An 18,239-nucleotide genomic window follows, 5' to 3' on the forward strand; every position below is an offset into this window, starting at 1 on the left:
TTTACAGTAATTACATTCTAATGAGAAAGAGAAAAAATGATCATATAACTACACGTTACAGTGCCAGATAATGACAAATACAAGGAAGGGTAAAAAGCTCGAGTAGGAAAGCAGCAGATCTTTTTAGTTAGGGTGACGAGAATGTCCTGTAAGCAGATATATGTCTGATTAAGGAATCAAGTCATGTGACTATCTGGGGAAAAACATAATAGGCAAAGAGAAGAAAAAACATCAAAAAATCTTAGGCAGAATTTTGTTTGTTCAAGGATGAACAAAAAGGCCACTGAGGCTAAAATGAGCAAGACAGAGATCAGTAAGATATGACGTTAGAGAAAGGCAGGAGCCAGATCATATAGTCTTATAGACTACTATAAAAAAATTCATTCTTGTTCTGCTTATAATAGAAGCCACTGAAGGGCTTTTGGCAGAGGAATAAATTATCTGATTTATCTCTTTTAAAAATCTCTCTGACTACAACGCTGAGAATTGACTGAGGCAGGGGTAGAAATAAGATCAAATTTTAAAAGGTACACAAAATTCGAGATCAGCGGCTGTCCAACATTAGCCTCTAGTCCCATCTGACTACTAACCATTTGAAATGTGGCTCATCTGAACTGAGATGTGCTTTAAGTGTAAAATACGCACCAGACTTTGAAGATTTTTAGTAGGAGTGGAAGAAAAGTAAAAGAATTTTTTACATTTATTACATGTTAAAATACTATTTTAGATATATTGGGTTAAATAACATATGATTAAAATTAATTTCACTTGTTTCTATTTTTTTTTAATGTAGCAACTATAAAATTTTACATTACAAATGTGGTTCCCATTATATTTCTATTTGACAGTGCTGATCTGGATGGTAACTTGACTAGAATTTTAAAGGTGGAGGAGGTACAAAGTATTGGATTTGGGATTCATTTTGAAGCAGAGCCTACAAAACTTCGCAGAGGAGTAAATGTGAGGAATAACAAAAGGAGAGAAATCATTTTGATTCCAAAACTTTTGGCCTCAGGAACTGGGTAAACGGTGGTGAAATACATTAAGATGGGGAAGTCTAGGTAGAAACTTAGGTCTGAGCGGCCCTGTTGGGTATCCCAATAGACATGTCAAGCCATGGTCTCAGCATTCACAAATAAAGGGAGCCTCATTCATAAAGAGTATACCTAAATGGTACACCTGGAGTTATGCAGGTTCAGCCTAAAAGCCTATCCAATAACCTTGTGTCAAGTATTCTCTGAGTAATGTAGAATCACCAAATATTGTTGATTGTTAGAACATAGTGCAGGCACATACATATGATCCATGTGTAATGCTAGATTCTGCTAATAAGAACACATGAGGAAATACAGTAACTAGGAGTTCAAATGTTTTAACCTAACAACCCACAATTCAAACGCTAGTTCCAACACAGTAAAGTATAACCTCTTTATCCCTCAGTTTACTCACTTCTAAAATGAAGGTAATACCTACCTCAAGCTATGAGCATTAAATAAGATAATGTATGTAAGGTAACTAACATTATACCTCTTGCACAGCTTAATAGCTTAATAAGCTTAACACATTACAGCTATTAATAAAATCATGAAGTAAGAAATGGAATAAGTAACAAAGCTACAAAAGATTTTTGAAGAGTTTCATTCTCTATTAATATTAGAATATATAGTATCTTATTTCAGAATTCTCCAAAATTAAAATGTGCTACCTGTAAGTAGTGTTTGGAACATAGACATCCCTTGCAGGAAACTCCAAAATTTCTCTGGTAGGTCTAACTCTACTGTCAGGGTAAAGCTTCACTTGAAGCAGCTCTGGTGTTAGGCAATAATGGGGATTTTCAGGTGCAGGAGAAATGTCTATCTTCAGCTGAGCTGCATATAAAAATACATTATAAAAACAATGTAAACATAATAAATAACAACTTCACACTAAAAGTATTTTTGGAAGGATTTAGATCCTATTTTTGCAAGAAGTCTGGGAAGAAACCAAAATTGCTATCATCTCAGACCTCTAAATTATTTCGTCTTATCAAGTCTCAAACTTACAAATTACTAATACAGACATAAAATAATAAATGCTTACTGAATGAATGAATGGAAAGGAAGAAGGGGGCAAAAAAGAAGAAAAAAACCAGAGGGATCTAGTATAGAAACAAGCCAACATTTTGAAGATTAAATGATTTACTTTAAATTTGGTAGATTTCAAAATAGTTTTACTCTGGAATGGTTTGTTCTGATCATAATATGAATCTATTTCTGAATATCTACCATTACATGTATTTTTTTCCCTCTAGAAAATAATTTTAAGCCACAATATTATTCATCATTCTCATTTCCGTACTCAAATTATCAAAGGTACTGAATCCTGCATCCAAACTGTTAGACTACATGAGAGCAGAATAATGAAATGAAGAAGGCTGACAGGTATTGAGCACAGAAACACATATGGGCTAGATAAGCGAAAAAAGGAAAAGATAATTATAAAAAATGCAATTATTAATGATGATAATAGTTGTCATCACGTTTACACAAAATTTTTAAATACCTGTAATAGGTCTTAGTCGCCGTAAAACAGAAGATGGTCTTCTCATATCAGCAAGGAATTTGTACAGATCTTCATCACTTAAGCGATCTCCTTCCTGATTTTAAAAATAGAGGAAAAAGTATTAGATTTAAGAAATATAGTACATTGAAAATAAGTTTACATTGCCTGTTAATAATCCTGCCCTTCTTCCTTCAATTCAGTCTGAATGAAAAGTAAAATTAAATTAATATAATTATGATTAAAAATAAATATGCTAACCTATTTTATTCCTTCTTGCTTTCAAGTTATATTAAGACCTATAATATTGCTATCTATTTTTAAATTTTATAGATTTATTTACAGCCCATTATCTATGTTTATAAGGGGTTACAGGGCACTCTAAAATATAGAAAAAACGATGCAAGTTAGAGGGAGATAAAGAGAAGAAAACAAGAATATAGACAGAAAACAGACATATATATGTATGTATGTGTGTGTGTGTGTATATATATATATATATATATATATATGACACTCATAAATTTGTTACACTTGAGTTTTTCATTTGTCTTTTCAACTTTATGTCATCAAATTTCTTAAATGCAAAATATAGAGCACTGGCTACATTTGAAAAAGAAAAGAAAGAAGTAACAACAAAAAACTACTCTTAAAAAAAACAAGACAACTATCCTGATAATAAGACCAGAAAGAAAACTCTAAAAAGACCTCAATCAATGGGGGAAAAGAGACAAAAAACCGAACCATGTCCAATTAACAAAGAATTCTCAATTTAATGTAATATTTTTTCTTACAGTTAAAATAGGTAGAGATTGATTTTATTCTTTTATTCAAAAGTCAGTCTTTACATTTTATTAATCCAAACCTCCTGCATTTGACATCTTATTATTTTTAATGCGTAATTCATATACTGTCTTTTTATCCTATTTGGTAATAAACATATTTAAGCCTCCTTTATTATTGTGAGCTCACCTTGAGCCAGATCTCATTTGTTCACAATTGTGTTCTAAACAGGATACAGACAGAACTGATCTTCTTTTATGTCATTATTTTAAAAAGTGATTTTTATTTTCTAAGTGGTTGGAGATTTTTGTCAATACTTTTATAAATGGTTTTTAGTTTTACTGAGTTATAGTTAGAGAATCTGACTTCAAGAAGATTTTTTCAGTGACCTAATATACAATTAATTATTGTAAATGTTCCATCAGTTGCTAAAAGAGCATATTCTCTCCTTTTGAGTACAGAAATGAATACAGATCTTCAAATGGTCCTTATTTAGAATACATTCAGATTATCTCAAGATTCAATTATTTCTGTCTCCTTCACTTGTTAAATTGATTATATTAATGGTCTCCATTCTTTACTCCCTGTCTGTTTCCATGCCTTTTGTTGGGTGGGACACAATTCTTTCCCCTAGGCCTGGCCAGGAGACTTGTTCTAATCAGTAAGCAAACATGATACAGAGACTTGAAAAGCATTTGCAAAAGTAAGCTTGCCCCCTCTCTGGAACTTCTGTCACTGCTATAACAACATGACCAAGCTGGCATGCTAGAGGATAAGAGTGGAAGCTGAGAGACATGGAAAAGGTCTGAATCATTTCAGTTTTCCCAGCAGAAGTCAGTCTAGATCAGTTGACCCCAGTCAATCTCCAAACATGTGAATAAGCCTAGCTGACACTCATCCCTCCACACTGCATGTACTGCTATGTACTCCTGAAGCAACAGATAACTTCTATACATGTCAACAAATAGAACAAATGTCTTTAAAACTAATGTATGGATTTAATCTTTGTTTTTAAATCTCTATGTATTTCCAATAATTTTGGCCTGACACATTTCAAATCTGTACATAAACACTCCTGATTACTATATCCCAATCGTGGACAGTAATCTCTCATTAAAAAAAAAAAAAAACCTGGGGACTTCCCTGGTGGTCCAGTGGTTAAGAATCCGCCTTCCAATGCAGGGGACAAGGGTTCGATCCCTAGCTGGGGAACTAGGATCCCACATGCCATGGGGCAACTAGGTCCGTATGCCGCAACTACTGAGCCTGCACGTTCTAGAGCTCGCGTGCCACAACTAGAGAGAAGTCCGCACTGCACCAAAGAGCCTGTGCATCACAACAAAAGATTCCACATGCTGCAACGAAGATCCTGCATGCCACAACTAAGACCCGGCACAGCCAAACAAACAAACAAATAAATAAGTAAATAAATAACCTGCCTTCTGTATCTCATTTAGGAGAAATTGTACCTTGAATTCTACTTTATTATAATTGTAATCTCTGCTTTTTACTTAATATGCACTTGCCTGATGCATAAAATCCTAGCTATTTAAAAATACTTATAAAAATCATATATGTTAATAGTTAAAAAATTATAGAACTGTACAAAAGTCAAGTGTAAATACTTTCCATTGCTCCATATTTCCAGCAATCATCTTTTTTTAAGTTTTCACAATCACTTTGTTCCAGTTTCCAGTTACCAGTCTCCAACAGTGTTCAGTACATGATGAATGCTCACAAAATATTTGTTGAATAAACAGGTGGGTGGGTGGATGGATGACTTATTGATTTAAGTTTATAATACTAGTTCAATAATAAAACAGGCTGAAGAAAAAAAAAAAAAAAAAGAGCTGTGGAAATAGTGGCAGAAGTGATATACCAGCTGAAGACAGAGAGAGAGAGAGAGAGAGAGACAGAAATGTTACAGCTACAAGGTTGTGTCACTGTAACAAGTAAATCTACTGCCCTGTTTCCATAGCTAAATGTGGCCTATCACCTCATCCAAGTAACACTGTGGCCTTTTCTAGATTCTTTCTTGCACTATTATCCATAATAAAAAGACCCTTACCACTTCAGACCCTTCTCACCTGCTTTATTTTCCATTTGAGTCTCTCAGAGCAGCTGCCTGTAAGTGCTACTGATATATAACTGTAGCATTATACTAGACAGCTAGCTGTCAAATCATAACACATCCTGCCCTAAACACCTTGCCCTCTCAAGTTATAAGGTGTCACTAGGCCAGGATTTTCTCCTCTTATTTAGAATAACACCACAGAAGGAGGAATTTTGAGGCAATACTTAGCATTTTCCTTTAATCTGCTCCAAAATACATGCATAGTACCCTTCTCCAGTTTATCACACTAATACAAATTTTCTTCCATCCTTAAAATGTTCTGGTCCTCTGGTTACTTTAGACAGACTTTCAAAATTTTCTGATCCTGATTCAGAGTATAAAATTCATTCTACAACAAAATCCAGTAGCACATACACCATGTATGCACATATAGACAGGTATGCACGCACACAAAAATTGGAGGGAAAAAAGCCTACTGAAGCAATATTTAACTTCACTAAGTGCAATGCACTATTATTTTTCTATTCTACTGGTTTGTTTGTTTTTTTTAAGCTGGGTGTTATCTACTAAATTTCCAATACCATTATTGGATCATGACCAGCACTTGAAAACTACTGATTTGACTCAAGTACAGGAAATATACTTGCAAAGAACAAAGTATCTTTGATCAAGAACTTTTTGGACCTGTAAATTCACCTATAAAAATAATTTTAGCACAAAAATGCACTACTAGAGCCTGACATTTCTATTCCATATACCATGGATGTGGTATGTTAGGTCAAAAACAACTTGAGTGGGGAAGACAGATGTAACCACACACCTACTCTAAGAAAATCCATAAAATATCAATGCTTAAGAAAAGTTAAAATATTAAAATTAAGAAATAGGATACAGATGTGGATGACTGATTTGGAAGCATTACTAATCAATGCCAACATTTAAATAAATATAATGATGAAAAAACAGTTATAATATTATTTTGTCTTATATTTTTTATTTTTATTCTTAATTTTTTTAACTTGTTAAAATCACAATCAATTACTACATGTACATGTACTACATGGAAAATTATGATTTTTCTGAAATCACAAGAAATTTAAGTACGAATAGCCCCCTAGCATTCCTCCATGACAGAACAATACCTGCTTAAAAAAATTTGTCACTGTGAGAGTAGCAGGTCGAAAGCTGGTCAAGTTACAAGAATCATCTCCACTTGTTGTCCTTTCAAGTGATCTTCTGCCAACCAGACTAGAATTCCTCCTCTCTGACCAAGACCCCTTTCGTTCTACCAAGGAAAAAAAGTAAGATATTCATTTCCATAATATTTAAAATGTGTTTTAAAGCAATCTTCCAAACACAGGAAAATATCCACTAAAGTTGAAAATTATCCCCTCAGCAATACTGACTACAGTAGAAGAATTTCACTTCTGGGGAGATCTGTAAGGAAGCATTAAACCTAAATCTTCAGGTTCTCTTTAAAAACTTCTCCAGTGTAAAATAAGTCTCTACCACACAAAGATTATGCATATAACCCAATATAAGCTATGAAGAACAGCTACAGAGGAACTATGTATTTACTAGGAAATATGCACACAATGCAAATTTTGGTCACCATATAATGGTCCCTCAGTCTTAGCACTTGAGTTTGAAAAAGAATTTAAGATAACTTGCATTCAAAGTCTTTTCAAGATAACCCTATAATTCAAAACCAACAGAACAACTATGTTGTAGAAAACAAACAAAACTATAAACAAGCTAGACCTAACAGGCATCTATAGAATACGCCACTAAGCAAAAGCAGAATACACATTCTTCTCAAGCACACACAGGAAATTCTCCAAGACAAACTATATAATAAGCCATAGAACAAAATACAATAAATTCAAAGGGATTCAAATCATATAAAATATGTTTTCCAAGAACAATGGAATTAAGCTATAAATCAATAAAAGAAGAAAATTTGAGAAATTCATAAGCATGTGGAAGTTAAACAGCACACTTCTGAATAACCAATGGACAAAAGAGGAAATAAAATGGGAAATTTAAAAACATTTAAGATATAGGAAAATGAAAATGCAAAATCCCCAAACATATGATGTATCACTAAAGAAGTTCTCAGAGGGAAATTTATAGCTGTGAATGTTTATATTACAAAAAAAGAAAGATCTCAAATCAGTAACTTAAGCTTACATCTTAAGAAACCAGAAAAAGAAGAGAAAACTAAACCCAAAGCAAGCATTAGAAACGATACCAAGGGAATGTAAATTGATACAGCCACTATGGAGAACAGTACAGAGGTTCCTTAAAAAACTAAAAAGAGAATTACCACATGACCCAGCAATCCCACTACTGGGCATATACCCTGAGAAAATCATAATTCAAAAAGAGTCATGTACCACAATGTTCACTGCAGCTCTATTTACAATAGCCAGGACATGGAAGCAACCTAAGTGTCCATCGACAGATGAATGGATAAAGAAGATGTGGCACATATATATAATGCAATATTACTCAGCCATAAAAAGAAATGAAATTGTTATTTGTAGTGAGGTGGATGCACCTAGAGACTGTCATACAGAGTGAAGTAAGTCAGAAAGAGAAAAATAAATACTGTACGCTAACACATATATATGGAATCTAAAAAAAAAAAAAAAAAACTGGTTCTGAAGAACCTAGGGGCAGGACAGGAATAAAGACGCAGATTTAGAGAATGGACTTGAGGACACGGTGAGGGGGAAGGGTAAGCTGGGACAAAGTGAGAGAGTGGCATGGACATATATATACTACCAAATGTAAAATATATAGCTAGTGGGAAGCAGCTGCATAGCACAGGGAGATCAGCTCGGTACTTTGTGTCCATCTAGAGGTGTGGGATAGGGAGCGGGGGAGGGAGATGCAAGAGGGAGGAGATATGGGGATATACAGCTGATTCATTTTGTTATACAGCAGAAACTAACACACCACTGTAAAGCAATACTCCAGTAAAGATGTTAAAAAAAAAAAAAGAAAGAAAGGATACCAAAAAAGACAACAGCTAAGTGGAAATAAATGAAATAGAAACTAGGAAAACAATAGAAAAAAAATCAATGAAACCAAAAACTGATTCTTCAAAAAGATAAAATTTTTAAAACTTTAGTTAAACTAATGAAGAAAAAAATACATAGACAGGGGACTTCCCTGGTGGTGCAGTGGTTAAGAATCCACCTGCCAATACAGGGGACATGGGTTCGAGCCCTTGTCCAGGAAGATCCCACATGCTGCGGAGCAACTAAGCCCATGCGCCACAACTACTGAGCCTGCGTGCCGCAACTACTGAAGCTTGCGTGCCTAGAGCCTGTGCTCCACAACAAAAGAAGCCACCAAAATGAGAAGCCCGCACACCGCAACAAAGAGTAGCCCCCGCTCGCCACAACTAGAGAAAGCCCGTACACAGCAACAAAGACCCCATGCAGCCAAAAATAAATTAAATAAATAAATAAATTTATTAAAAAAAAAATACACAGACAGGACTCAAATTACTAAAATCATCGCTACAGACCTTAGAGAGAAAAAGGATTATACTGCGATACTATGAATAACTGTAGGTCAACAGTTAGATAACAATTAGATAATTTAGATGAAATGAACACATTTCTAGAAAGATACACAGTACTGAAACTGACTCTCTCAAGATGAGAGAGAAAATATGAATAGATCTATAACAAGAGATCTAATTAGTAATGAAAATACCACAAAGAAAAGACCAAGCCAAGGTGGCTTCACTAGTGAATTCTTCCAAACTTCCAATGAAAAATTAATACCAACTGTTTACAAATTCTTCCAAAAATCAGAAGGAAAAAATCACAACTCATTTTCAATGAGGCCAGTATTACCCTGATACCAATACCAGACAGAGATATTACAAGGAAGAAAAACTACAGACCAATATCCCTTAGGAATATAGAAGCAAAAATACTAAACAAAATACTAGGAAACAGACTAACAACACATATTAAAAAATTATATACCATGACCAAGTGAGACTTCTCCCAGAAATGTAAGATTAGTTTAACATCCAAAACCAATCAATTAATGCAATACAGCATACTAAAAGACTACAGGGCAAAAAACCATACAAATCATCTCAATAAACTCAAAGAATGCATTTTACAAAATCCAATATCCTTCCATGACAAAAACACTCAAAAAGTTAGGAATAGAAGGGAACTTCCTCAAACTACTACATTACATCTATGAAAAACCTATAGCAAACATCATACTTGATAGTGAAAGACTGAATGCCTTCCCCCTAAGGTCAGGAACAAGACGAGGATATCCACTCTTGCCATTTTTTTTAATACTGTACAGGAGGTTCTAGTCAAGATAATCAGAAAAGAAAAATAAATAAAGACATCCAGATGGGAAAAAAAAAAAGTAAACCTATTTTGATTTGCAGATGACATGATCTTATACATGGAAAATCCTAAAGAATCCAGAAAAGAAAAAAAAAATTAGAATTAATAAACACATTCAAAAAGGTTTCAAAGTACAAGATCAATATTCAAAAGCCAATTGTATTTCTATCACTAAAAATGAACATTATGAAAATGAAATTAAGAAAACAATCCTTTTAAAATAGCATCAAAAACCAATAAAATACTGGGATGCACATTTAACAAGAGAGGGGCAAGACTTGTACACTTAAAACTACAAAACATTGTTTAAATAAATTTTTAAGATCTAAATAAATGGAAAAACATTCCACGGATTGGAAGACTTAATATTGTTATGAGGGCAACACTCCACAAATTGATCTACCAAATCAATGTAATTCCTATCAAAATTCCAGCTGCCTTTGTGCAGAAATTATCAGCTGACCCTAAACTTCTTATGAAAATGCAAGAGCTCAAAATAGTCAAAATAATCTTGAAAAAAAACTGGAGGACCCACTATTCCCAATTTCAAAACTTACTGCAAAGCTAAAATAATAAAGATAGTATAGTACTAGCATAAGCATATACATCAATGGAACAGAACTGAGAGTCCAGAAATAAAACCGTATATCTATGGTCAGCTGATTTTCAACAAGAGTGCCAAGACCATTCAATAGGGAAAGAATAGCCTTTTCAGCAAATGGTGTTGGGACAACTAGATATCTACATAAAAAGAATGAAGTTGGACCCTTACCTCTTACCATGTACAAAAATTAACTCAAAATGGACTATACCCAGATGTAACAACGTGCGTGAACCTTTCAAACATTATGCTAAGTGAAAGAAGCTACTCACAAAAGACTACACATTGTATAATTCTATTAATATGAAATGTCTGGCATAGACAAATCCATACAGAAAGAATAAATAAATTACAGGTTGGTTAGGTTTGGGGACTTGGGGAGAAGAGTGACCACTAAGGAGTATGAAAGTGTTCTAAAATTAGATTGTGGTGACAGTTGCTGAACCTTACGAATATAACAAAAAACACTGAATTATACACCTTAAATGGGCAAACTGTACGTATGTGAATTACATCTCAGTAAACCCGTTAAAGGAAAAAAAGAAAACCCTTTTAATGTCTCACTACATTGCAAAGCTTACAAATAAAACAAGATTATATAAGAAAAAGAAAAAAATTATACATGTAGAAATATTTTATATAAAACATTCTCACCTCCAGTGCTTATTTCTACCTCTGTAGAATCTCTTTCCAAACTCCCAGCACTGCTAACAATATTCATTAAATGGATTGCAGTCCAAGCAAAAGGCATGCGATACTTCCCAAGTCTTTGGCAGAACTGATCAGCTTGACTTTTCAGCTTCTCCAATTTTTCCTTATTCTGCAAAAGAAAACTTTATACATTATATGATTACGTTCAAAGAAATGAATTAAAGGCTATTTCATAATATATAAAGGAAAATATAAAGGTTAAGAATTCTCAATTCTCAGCAAAGATGGAAAAACAATCTGTACCTTTCAGAGATCAATTAACAGTATATTATCTTTACTAAGCAACCTCAACCAGTTCTACAAATGTATGTGAAAGTCTTTAAAATTTCTGTTTGTGATGATCTTATGTTGGGAGAAAAGAAAGGACAGCAAGTGTCAAACATGTTTATGTACTAAAAGTACTATTTTATGAAAGGAAACATAACCTAGACAACAGGTTCTAGACATCAACTGCCAACCACAAAATATTCTAGGTTATGACTTACTAAATTTTATTTTTCTAAAAAAGATGGAAGCAGTTGGGCCATTCTGACATAATCACTAACTTATGACAACTATGAGGTGGGACTGGGGGTCACAAATAAACCATGAATAAGCCCAGAGTTGTAATAAAAGAAGGAAACAAAAAAAGTATGACAAGAGGACTAAACCCTGGAAAAAGACTAATGATCCAAATAGCACGTGTTTATCTGGAAGACATCCTGAGGCTGGCTCAACTTTTAGGCTATCCTTGAAACAAACACTAAGGTGGCCTGCAATAGCCAACCAATGGTCCAAGGGTGAAAACCTACACTAAAATCTCTCACATACTATTTCCATATAGGGTATTGGTAAGGTATACTCGAATGGCAGTGTCCTACCTTGGGACTCAGGACTGAGAAAAGATGAAGAAATAGCTAAATGGTAGGACTGTTTACTGATAAAATATATCTATTATACTTTCAAAATAGGTTCTTGCTTTAAGAGTACTTAAAGAGAATTAAGGACCCTTATCAAGCATGTAAATATGTAAGAGAAGAGTGAAATAAGCTGCAATTATACACCTATGAGCTTCATATAACAGAGCAATTTAATTCATAAAATGACGACCTGGGGAAAGCCAGAATACTTTAACCCTAATTTCAACCAGATATCCAGGAATCAGAGTATATCATGTGCTCCGATGTACACATATTAGCAGAAAACGCTCAATTCTTGTTCCAAATCTCAGAAAAATAGAAAACAAAACATTTTCTAGATTGTGGTGATTTGTCCAATACTCCTCAAGCACACCTCTCCTGGCTGTTTGACATATTAAATCATGTGTTCAAAGATCCAAAAATCACCTGTTATGCTTTTTTTTTTTTGGCTGCATTGGGTCTTTGTTGCTGCGCGCGGGCTTTCTCTAGTTGCGAAGAGCGGGGACTACTCTTCGTTGCGGTGCGGTGGCTTCTCTTATTGCAGAGCACGGGCTCTAGGCGCGCGGGCTTCAGTAGTTGCAGCACACAGGCTCAGTAGTTGAGGCTCACAGGCTCTAGAGCACAGGCTCAGTAGTTGTGGCACATGGGCTTAGCTGCTCCACGGCATGTAGGATCTTCCCGGACCAAGGCTCGAACCCGTGTCCCCTGCATTGGCAGGTGGATTCTTAACCACTGCGCCACCAGGGAAGTCCTCACCTGTTATTCTTATAACTAACTCAGGGTATCTGGAATTTGGTACCGATTGTTCACCAATTATTTTTGCTTTATAAGTTTATCCAAATTCTAGAAATTAGTTATCTGATGGCAAAATGGAGATTGTATTTTCTATTTTTACCATATTCCCTAATTATCTGCAGCTAGACAGAGGCCCAGAATACTTCTGCTTTGCTAGAAAAAGTTCCATCAAAATCACTATTTTGCAAACACAGGAAATTTTTCATTATTTAGGAATTAAACTGAAATAATTTGATTCTTTAGGAATCTATTACCTTGGGGTGAGGGAGATTTTAAAGAATAGCATAGCACATGACTCAAGCTAGGTAATGAAGGAAATAAAGAAAATGGGTAGGCCAATAGAAAAAAATGAATTAGTAGTAAAATTCTTTAATATGCTCTGTATAGTATTCTCCCAAATTATAATTTTGGAGATTAGAGGTGGTTTAGGGTTGGGTTTGGGGATCTGAGGAGAATGGAGAGTGACTGCTAATGGCTATGAAAGTGGCAGAAATAAGAGGCATGACATTCTACCTTGGTGGCATCTGCTTCTTTGAAAATCATATATGGTTCTGCACACTCTCCAATGTCTCCTTGCTGTAGCACTTTTTCTAGCTGTCAAAGACAAAAAGAGTAAAGATTAATTAAGCTTAAAAATAAAAGCAATCAGCCTGGAATGCAAGGATGGTTCAAAATACAAAAATCAATCAACATAACACACCACATTAACAAAATAAGAGAAAAAAACCACATGACCATCTTAAATGATGCAGGAAAAAGAACTGGACAATTCAACACCCTTTCATGATAGAAAAACTCAACGAACTTAGAAAAGAAGAAAGCTACCTCAATATAATAAAGACCATATATGAAAAGTCCACATTTAACATCATATTCAATGCTGAAAAACCAAAAGCTTTTCCTCTAGGATCAGGAACAGGATAAGGATGTTCACTTTTGCCAATTCTATACAACAAAGTACTGGAAGTCTGAGCCAGAGCAATTTGACAAGACAAAGAAACAAAAACATCCAAATTGAAAAGGAAGAAGTTAAATTATCTCTATTTACAGACAACATGATCTCTTATACAGAAAACTCTAATATTACACACACACACACACACACACACACACACAAAACTTGTTAGAATAAATAAATTCAGCAAAGTTGCAGGATACAAAATCAACACACAAAAATCAGTTGCATTTCTATACCTTAGCAATGAGCAATTCAAAAAGGAAATTAAGAAAAAAATTCCACTTACAATAATATCAAAAAGAATAAAATACTGAGGAATTAACCAAAAAGGTGAAAGATCTGTAATCTGAAAACTATAAATAGTTAGATTTTCTACAAGGGTGCCAAGACTATTCAATGGGGAAAGAACAGTTTTTTCAACAAATGATATTAAAAGAAACCTGAATATCCAAATGCAAAAGAATAAAGTTGAACCCTTATATTATATTATATACAAATATTAACTCAAAATGGATCAAACACCTAAACATAAACCTAAAACTATTAAACTCTTAGAAGAAAAAATAAAGGAAAAGCTTCCTGTGATTGGATTTGGTAATGTATTCTTGGATTTGACACAAAAAAAAGCAAAGGCAACAAAAGTAAAAATAGTTAAATTGGATTACATCAAAATTTAAAACTTTTGTATATGACAGAACACAATCAACAGGGTGAAAGGCAACCCACAGAATGAGAAAAAATATTTGCAAATCATATAATTGATAAGGAGTTCATATCCAAAACAGATAAAGAAATCCTACAACTCAACAACGAAACAACAAATAATCTGATTTTTAAATGGGCAAAGGACTTGAATAGACATTTCTCCAAAGAAGCCATACAAACGTCTAGGAAGCATATAAAAAGACGCTCAACATCACTAATCATTAGGGAAATGCAAATCAAAACCACAGTGAGATATCACCTTACATCCATCAGGATGGCCACAATTAAATAAATAAACAAACAAACAAATAACAAGCATTGGCAAGGATATGGAAAACTGGAACCCCTGTGTGCTTTTTATGGTGTAAAATCGTAATCTGCTATAGAAGACAGTACAGAGGTTCCTCAGAAAGTTAAAAATAGAATTATCATGTAATTCAGAAAACCTATTTCTGGGTATATATTCAATAGAATTGAAAGCAGGGACTCAAACAGATATTCGCACACCCATGTTCATAGCAGCATTATTCACAATAGCCAAAAGGTAGAAGCAATTCAAGTGTCCATCAAAAAATGAGTAAACAAAACATAGTGTGTATCTGTCTGTGTATACACATACACGTGGAATATTATTCGGCCTTAAAAGGAAGAAAATTCTGAAACATGCTACGACCTGGATGAACCTTGAAGACATTACGCCAATGGAAATAAGCCTGTCACAAAAAGACAAATACTGTATTATTCCATTCAAATGATGTATCTAGAATAGACAAATTCATAGAAACAAAGAGCAAAATGCTGGTTGACAGGGGCTGGGGAGAAGGGGAAATGAAGAGCTGCTACTTAATGTGTATAGAGGGTTAAGGTTTTGTTGGCAAGATAAAAATTTCTAAAGATTGTTTGCACAATAATCTGAATATACTTAATTCTGAACTGTACACATAAAAACGATTAAGATGGTAAATTTTATGTTATGTGTATTTTACCTCAATTAAAACTATTAATAAAAGCAATCAGTCTTAAAAGTCATCTCCATTTAATAAAACATCAAAGTACAAAATTACAATTAAAAAAGACAACTCACAAAATATTAAGTGGCCAATACAATAATTTCTACTTATCATTTTTCTCCAAAATGTCTCACTTTACCCCTATAAAATTTTTAATATTTTAGGAAAAGAAATATAAATAAAATAGGATAAAAGTCCAGAAACCAAATGAAGTGTATGCAAGAATTTAGCACATAATAAAGTTGATACTTCAAATTAGTGAATGGAGGATAAAGCACTCTTACAAATTAATAAATTATTAATACAACTAATAATTGATAAAATAAAAACAATCCAATGAAATGAAGATTACACAACTGTATTTTTTTCACTTAAAACTTATGTATCCTATACACTTAAAATTTGTGTTTTTTATGTATACAAACAAGTTAAACATGAGCTTACTATTTGAATAAGCACTACACAAAACAATATCCAAATGGCCAATAATTCTTAGACATCAGGGAATTATAAATTAAAGCCAAACTGACATAACCCTGCAAATGCACCAGAAATAAAATACATAATAAAATAAAATTAAGGAAATTAAGATGTAAAATATAATAAAACCTGATGATATCAAGTGTTAAGAAGGAAATGGAGCAAATGAAATTCTCAAGCACTGCTGATGAGACTGAAACTTGGACGAACCACGTCAGAAAACTGGTTCTTTCTACTAAAACTGAAGCTATAAATACACTATGATCCAGTAATTCAACATCTACCTATATACTCAATAGAAATGCAAAAATCATATATAAGAATGTTTACAGCAGCATTACTTACAATAGCCAAAAGCTAGAAATAACCCCAATGTCCATCGACTATTAGAATGGCCAAACTGTCATATGCATATAACAAGATACTATGCAGGGTGAAAAACAACCAACTATTGCTACATGCAAAAATGATGAATCACATAATTCTTTAGAATGTCAGACACAAGAATATATATGATTCCTTTTCTATGAAGAAAAAGAGGTTAAACTAATCCATGGTGGTAAGTCAGCATAGTAGGAAAGGACACAAAGAAGGCTGTTGGGTAATGTTCTATACCTTGATCTGGATGTTGGTTACATAACTGAGTTAAGTATGTAAAAATTAAAGAAAGTGTACACCTTGTGCATGTTACTAACTATAAATAAAAGTTTATAAAGGAAAGATAACCGAATTTCTATACACCAGTGACGAATGAAATTCTGTATATAATTTAAAATGAAAATTTTTAAATGATACCATTTATAACAGGGTCAAAAATATCAAATTACCAGGAAGATATAGGAGAAAAGACCTAAAAACATACTGTGCTCATTGACTGGAGAACTCAACAGTTTAAAGACGTCAACTTTTCCAAATTGATCAGGATATTTAACGCAATCTCAGTTAACATCTCAACAAGCTCTTTCTTGAGAGAGAGTATGCCTGTATTGGGGGAGCATGGAGGGACTGACAAGCAAAAATTTATACAAAAATGTAAAGGGTCAAAAACATCCAGCCTCTCTCGCCTCCTCACTTCCAAGATGACCAAGAAAAGTAGGAACAATGGTCATGCCAAAAAGGGCCACGGCCACGTGTAGCCTGTTCGCTGTACCAACTGTGCCCGATGCCTGCACAAGGACAAGGCCATTAAGAAGCTCATCATTCAGAACGTAGTAGAGGTCTAAGCCGTCAGGGACATTCCTGAAGCAAGTGTTTTCGATGCCTATGTGCTTTCCAAGCTGTACGTGAAACTACATTACTGCGTGAGTTGTGCCATTCACAGCAAGGTAGTCAGGAATCGTTCTCGGGAAGCCCGGAAGGACGGAACACCTCCACCCTGATTTAGACCTGCAGGTGCTGCCCCATGACTTCCACCAAAGCCCACATAAGGAGCTAAGTCCTTAAAGACTGAAGAAATACCGTTCTCTGAAAAGACAATAAAATGGAAACCATACTTTATTTAAAAAAAAGAAAAAGAAAAAAGAACATCCAAGGCAATCTTGAAGAATAAAGCTAGAAAAAAATATACTGTTTTTATAAACTACAATAATTTTTTTTTTTGGCTGCGTTGGGTCTTTATTGCTGCGCGCAGGCTTTCTCTACTTGCAGTGAGCGGGGGCTACTCTTCGTTGCGGTGCGCAGGCTTCTCATTGTGGTGGCTTCTCTTGTTGCAGAGCACGGGCTCTAGGCGCATGGGCTGCAGTAGTTGCAGCATGCAGGCTCAGTAGTTGTGGCGTGTGGGCTCTAGGGTGTGCAAGCTTCAGTTGTTGTGGCGCACGGGCTCAGTAGTTGTGGCTCGTGGGCGCTAGAATGCAGACTCAGTAGTTGTGGTACACCGGCTTAGTTGCTCTGCAGCATGTGGGAGCTTCCCGGACCAGGGATCGAACCTGTGTCTCCTGCACTGGCAGGTGGATTCTTAACCACTGAGCCACCAGGGAAGCCTCTAAACTACTATAATTAAAACAGTGTGGTACTGGTGCCAATTAAAGACAAACAGGCCAGTTGAACCAAAAAAGATTCTAGGAAAAAAATCTCATACATATGAACACTTGATTTATGACATGGGATACTTTGTAAAAGCAGTAGGAGAAAAAAAGCAGTCTTTTCAATAAATAGTGCTGCGTCATTTGGTCATCCATATGTGGGGGGGATTAATCTTCATCTCAACTTCACTCCAAACTATATGTGTAAGGTGAAACAATTACTCTTACCAGGGATCACTTAAGAGAATATATTTTTGAATTTGAGGGAGG

The 18,239-nt window shown here is 34.5% G+C and overlaps 1 protein-coding gene and 1 pseudogene across 2 annotated transcripts in view; one reads left to right on the forward strand and one right to left on the reverse strand.

Annotated features, from left to right (window-relative positions):
* DOCK7 (dedicator of cytokinesis 7) overlaps positions 1-18,239 on the reverse strand; it is a 187,591-nt gene that overhangs the window by 125,166 nt on the left and 44,186 nt on the right. For both annotated transcript variants that reach the window (XM_068540018.1, XM_068540017.1), the window contains exons 10-14: positions 13,309-13,389; positions 11,045-11,210; positions 6,538-6,680; positions 2,542-2,635; positions 1,706-1,868 (exon numbers count right to left, since the gene is read on the reverse strand). In XM_068540018.1, the coding sequence (XP_068396119.1) occupies positions 1,706-1,868; positions 2,542-2,635; positions 6,538-6,680; positions 11,045-11,210; positions 13,309-13,389 (647 nt within the window). The remainder of the gene's footprint in view (positions 1-1,705; positions 1,869-2,541; positions 2,636-6,537; positions 6,681-11,044; positions 11,211-13,308; positions 13,390-18,239) is intronic.
* Positions 17,019-17,375, forward strand: LOC137761700 (small ribosomal subunit protein eS26 pseudogene; annotated as a pseudogene).

The sequence above is a fragment of the Eschrichtius robustus genome, chromosome 3, assembly GCF_028021215.1.
Source record: "Eschrichtius robustus isolate mEscRob2 chromosome 3, mEscRob2.pri, whole genome shotgun sequence".
NCBI lineage: Eukaryota > Metazoa > Chordata > Mammalia > Artiodactyla > Eschrichtiidae > Eschrichtius > Eschrichtius robustus.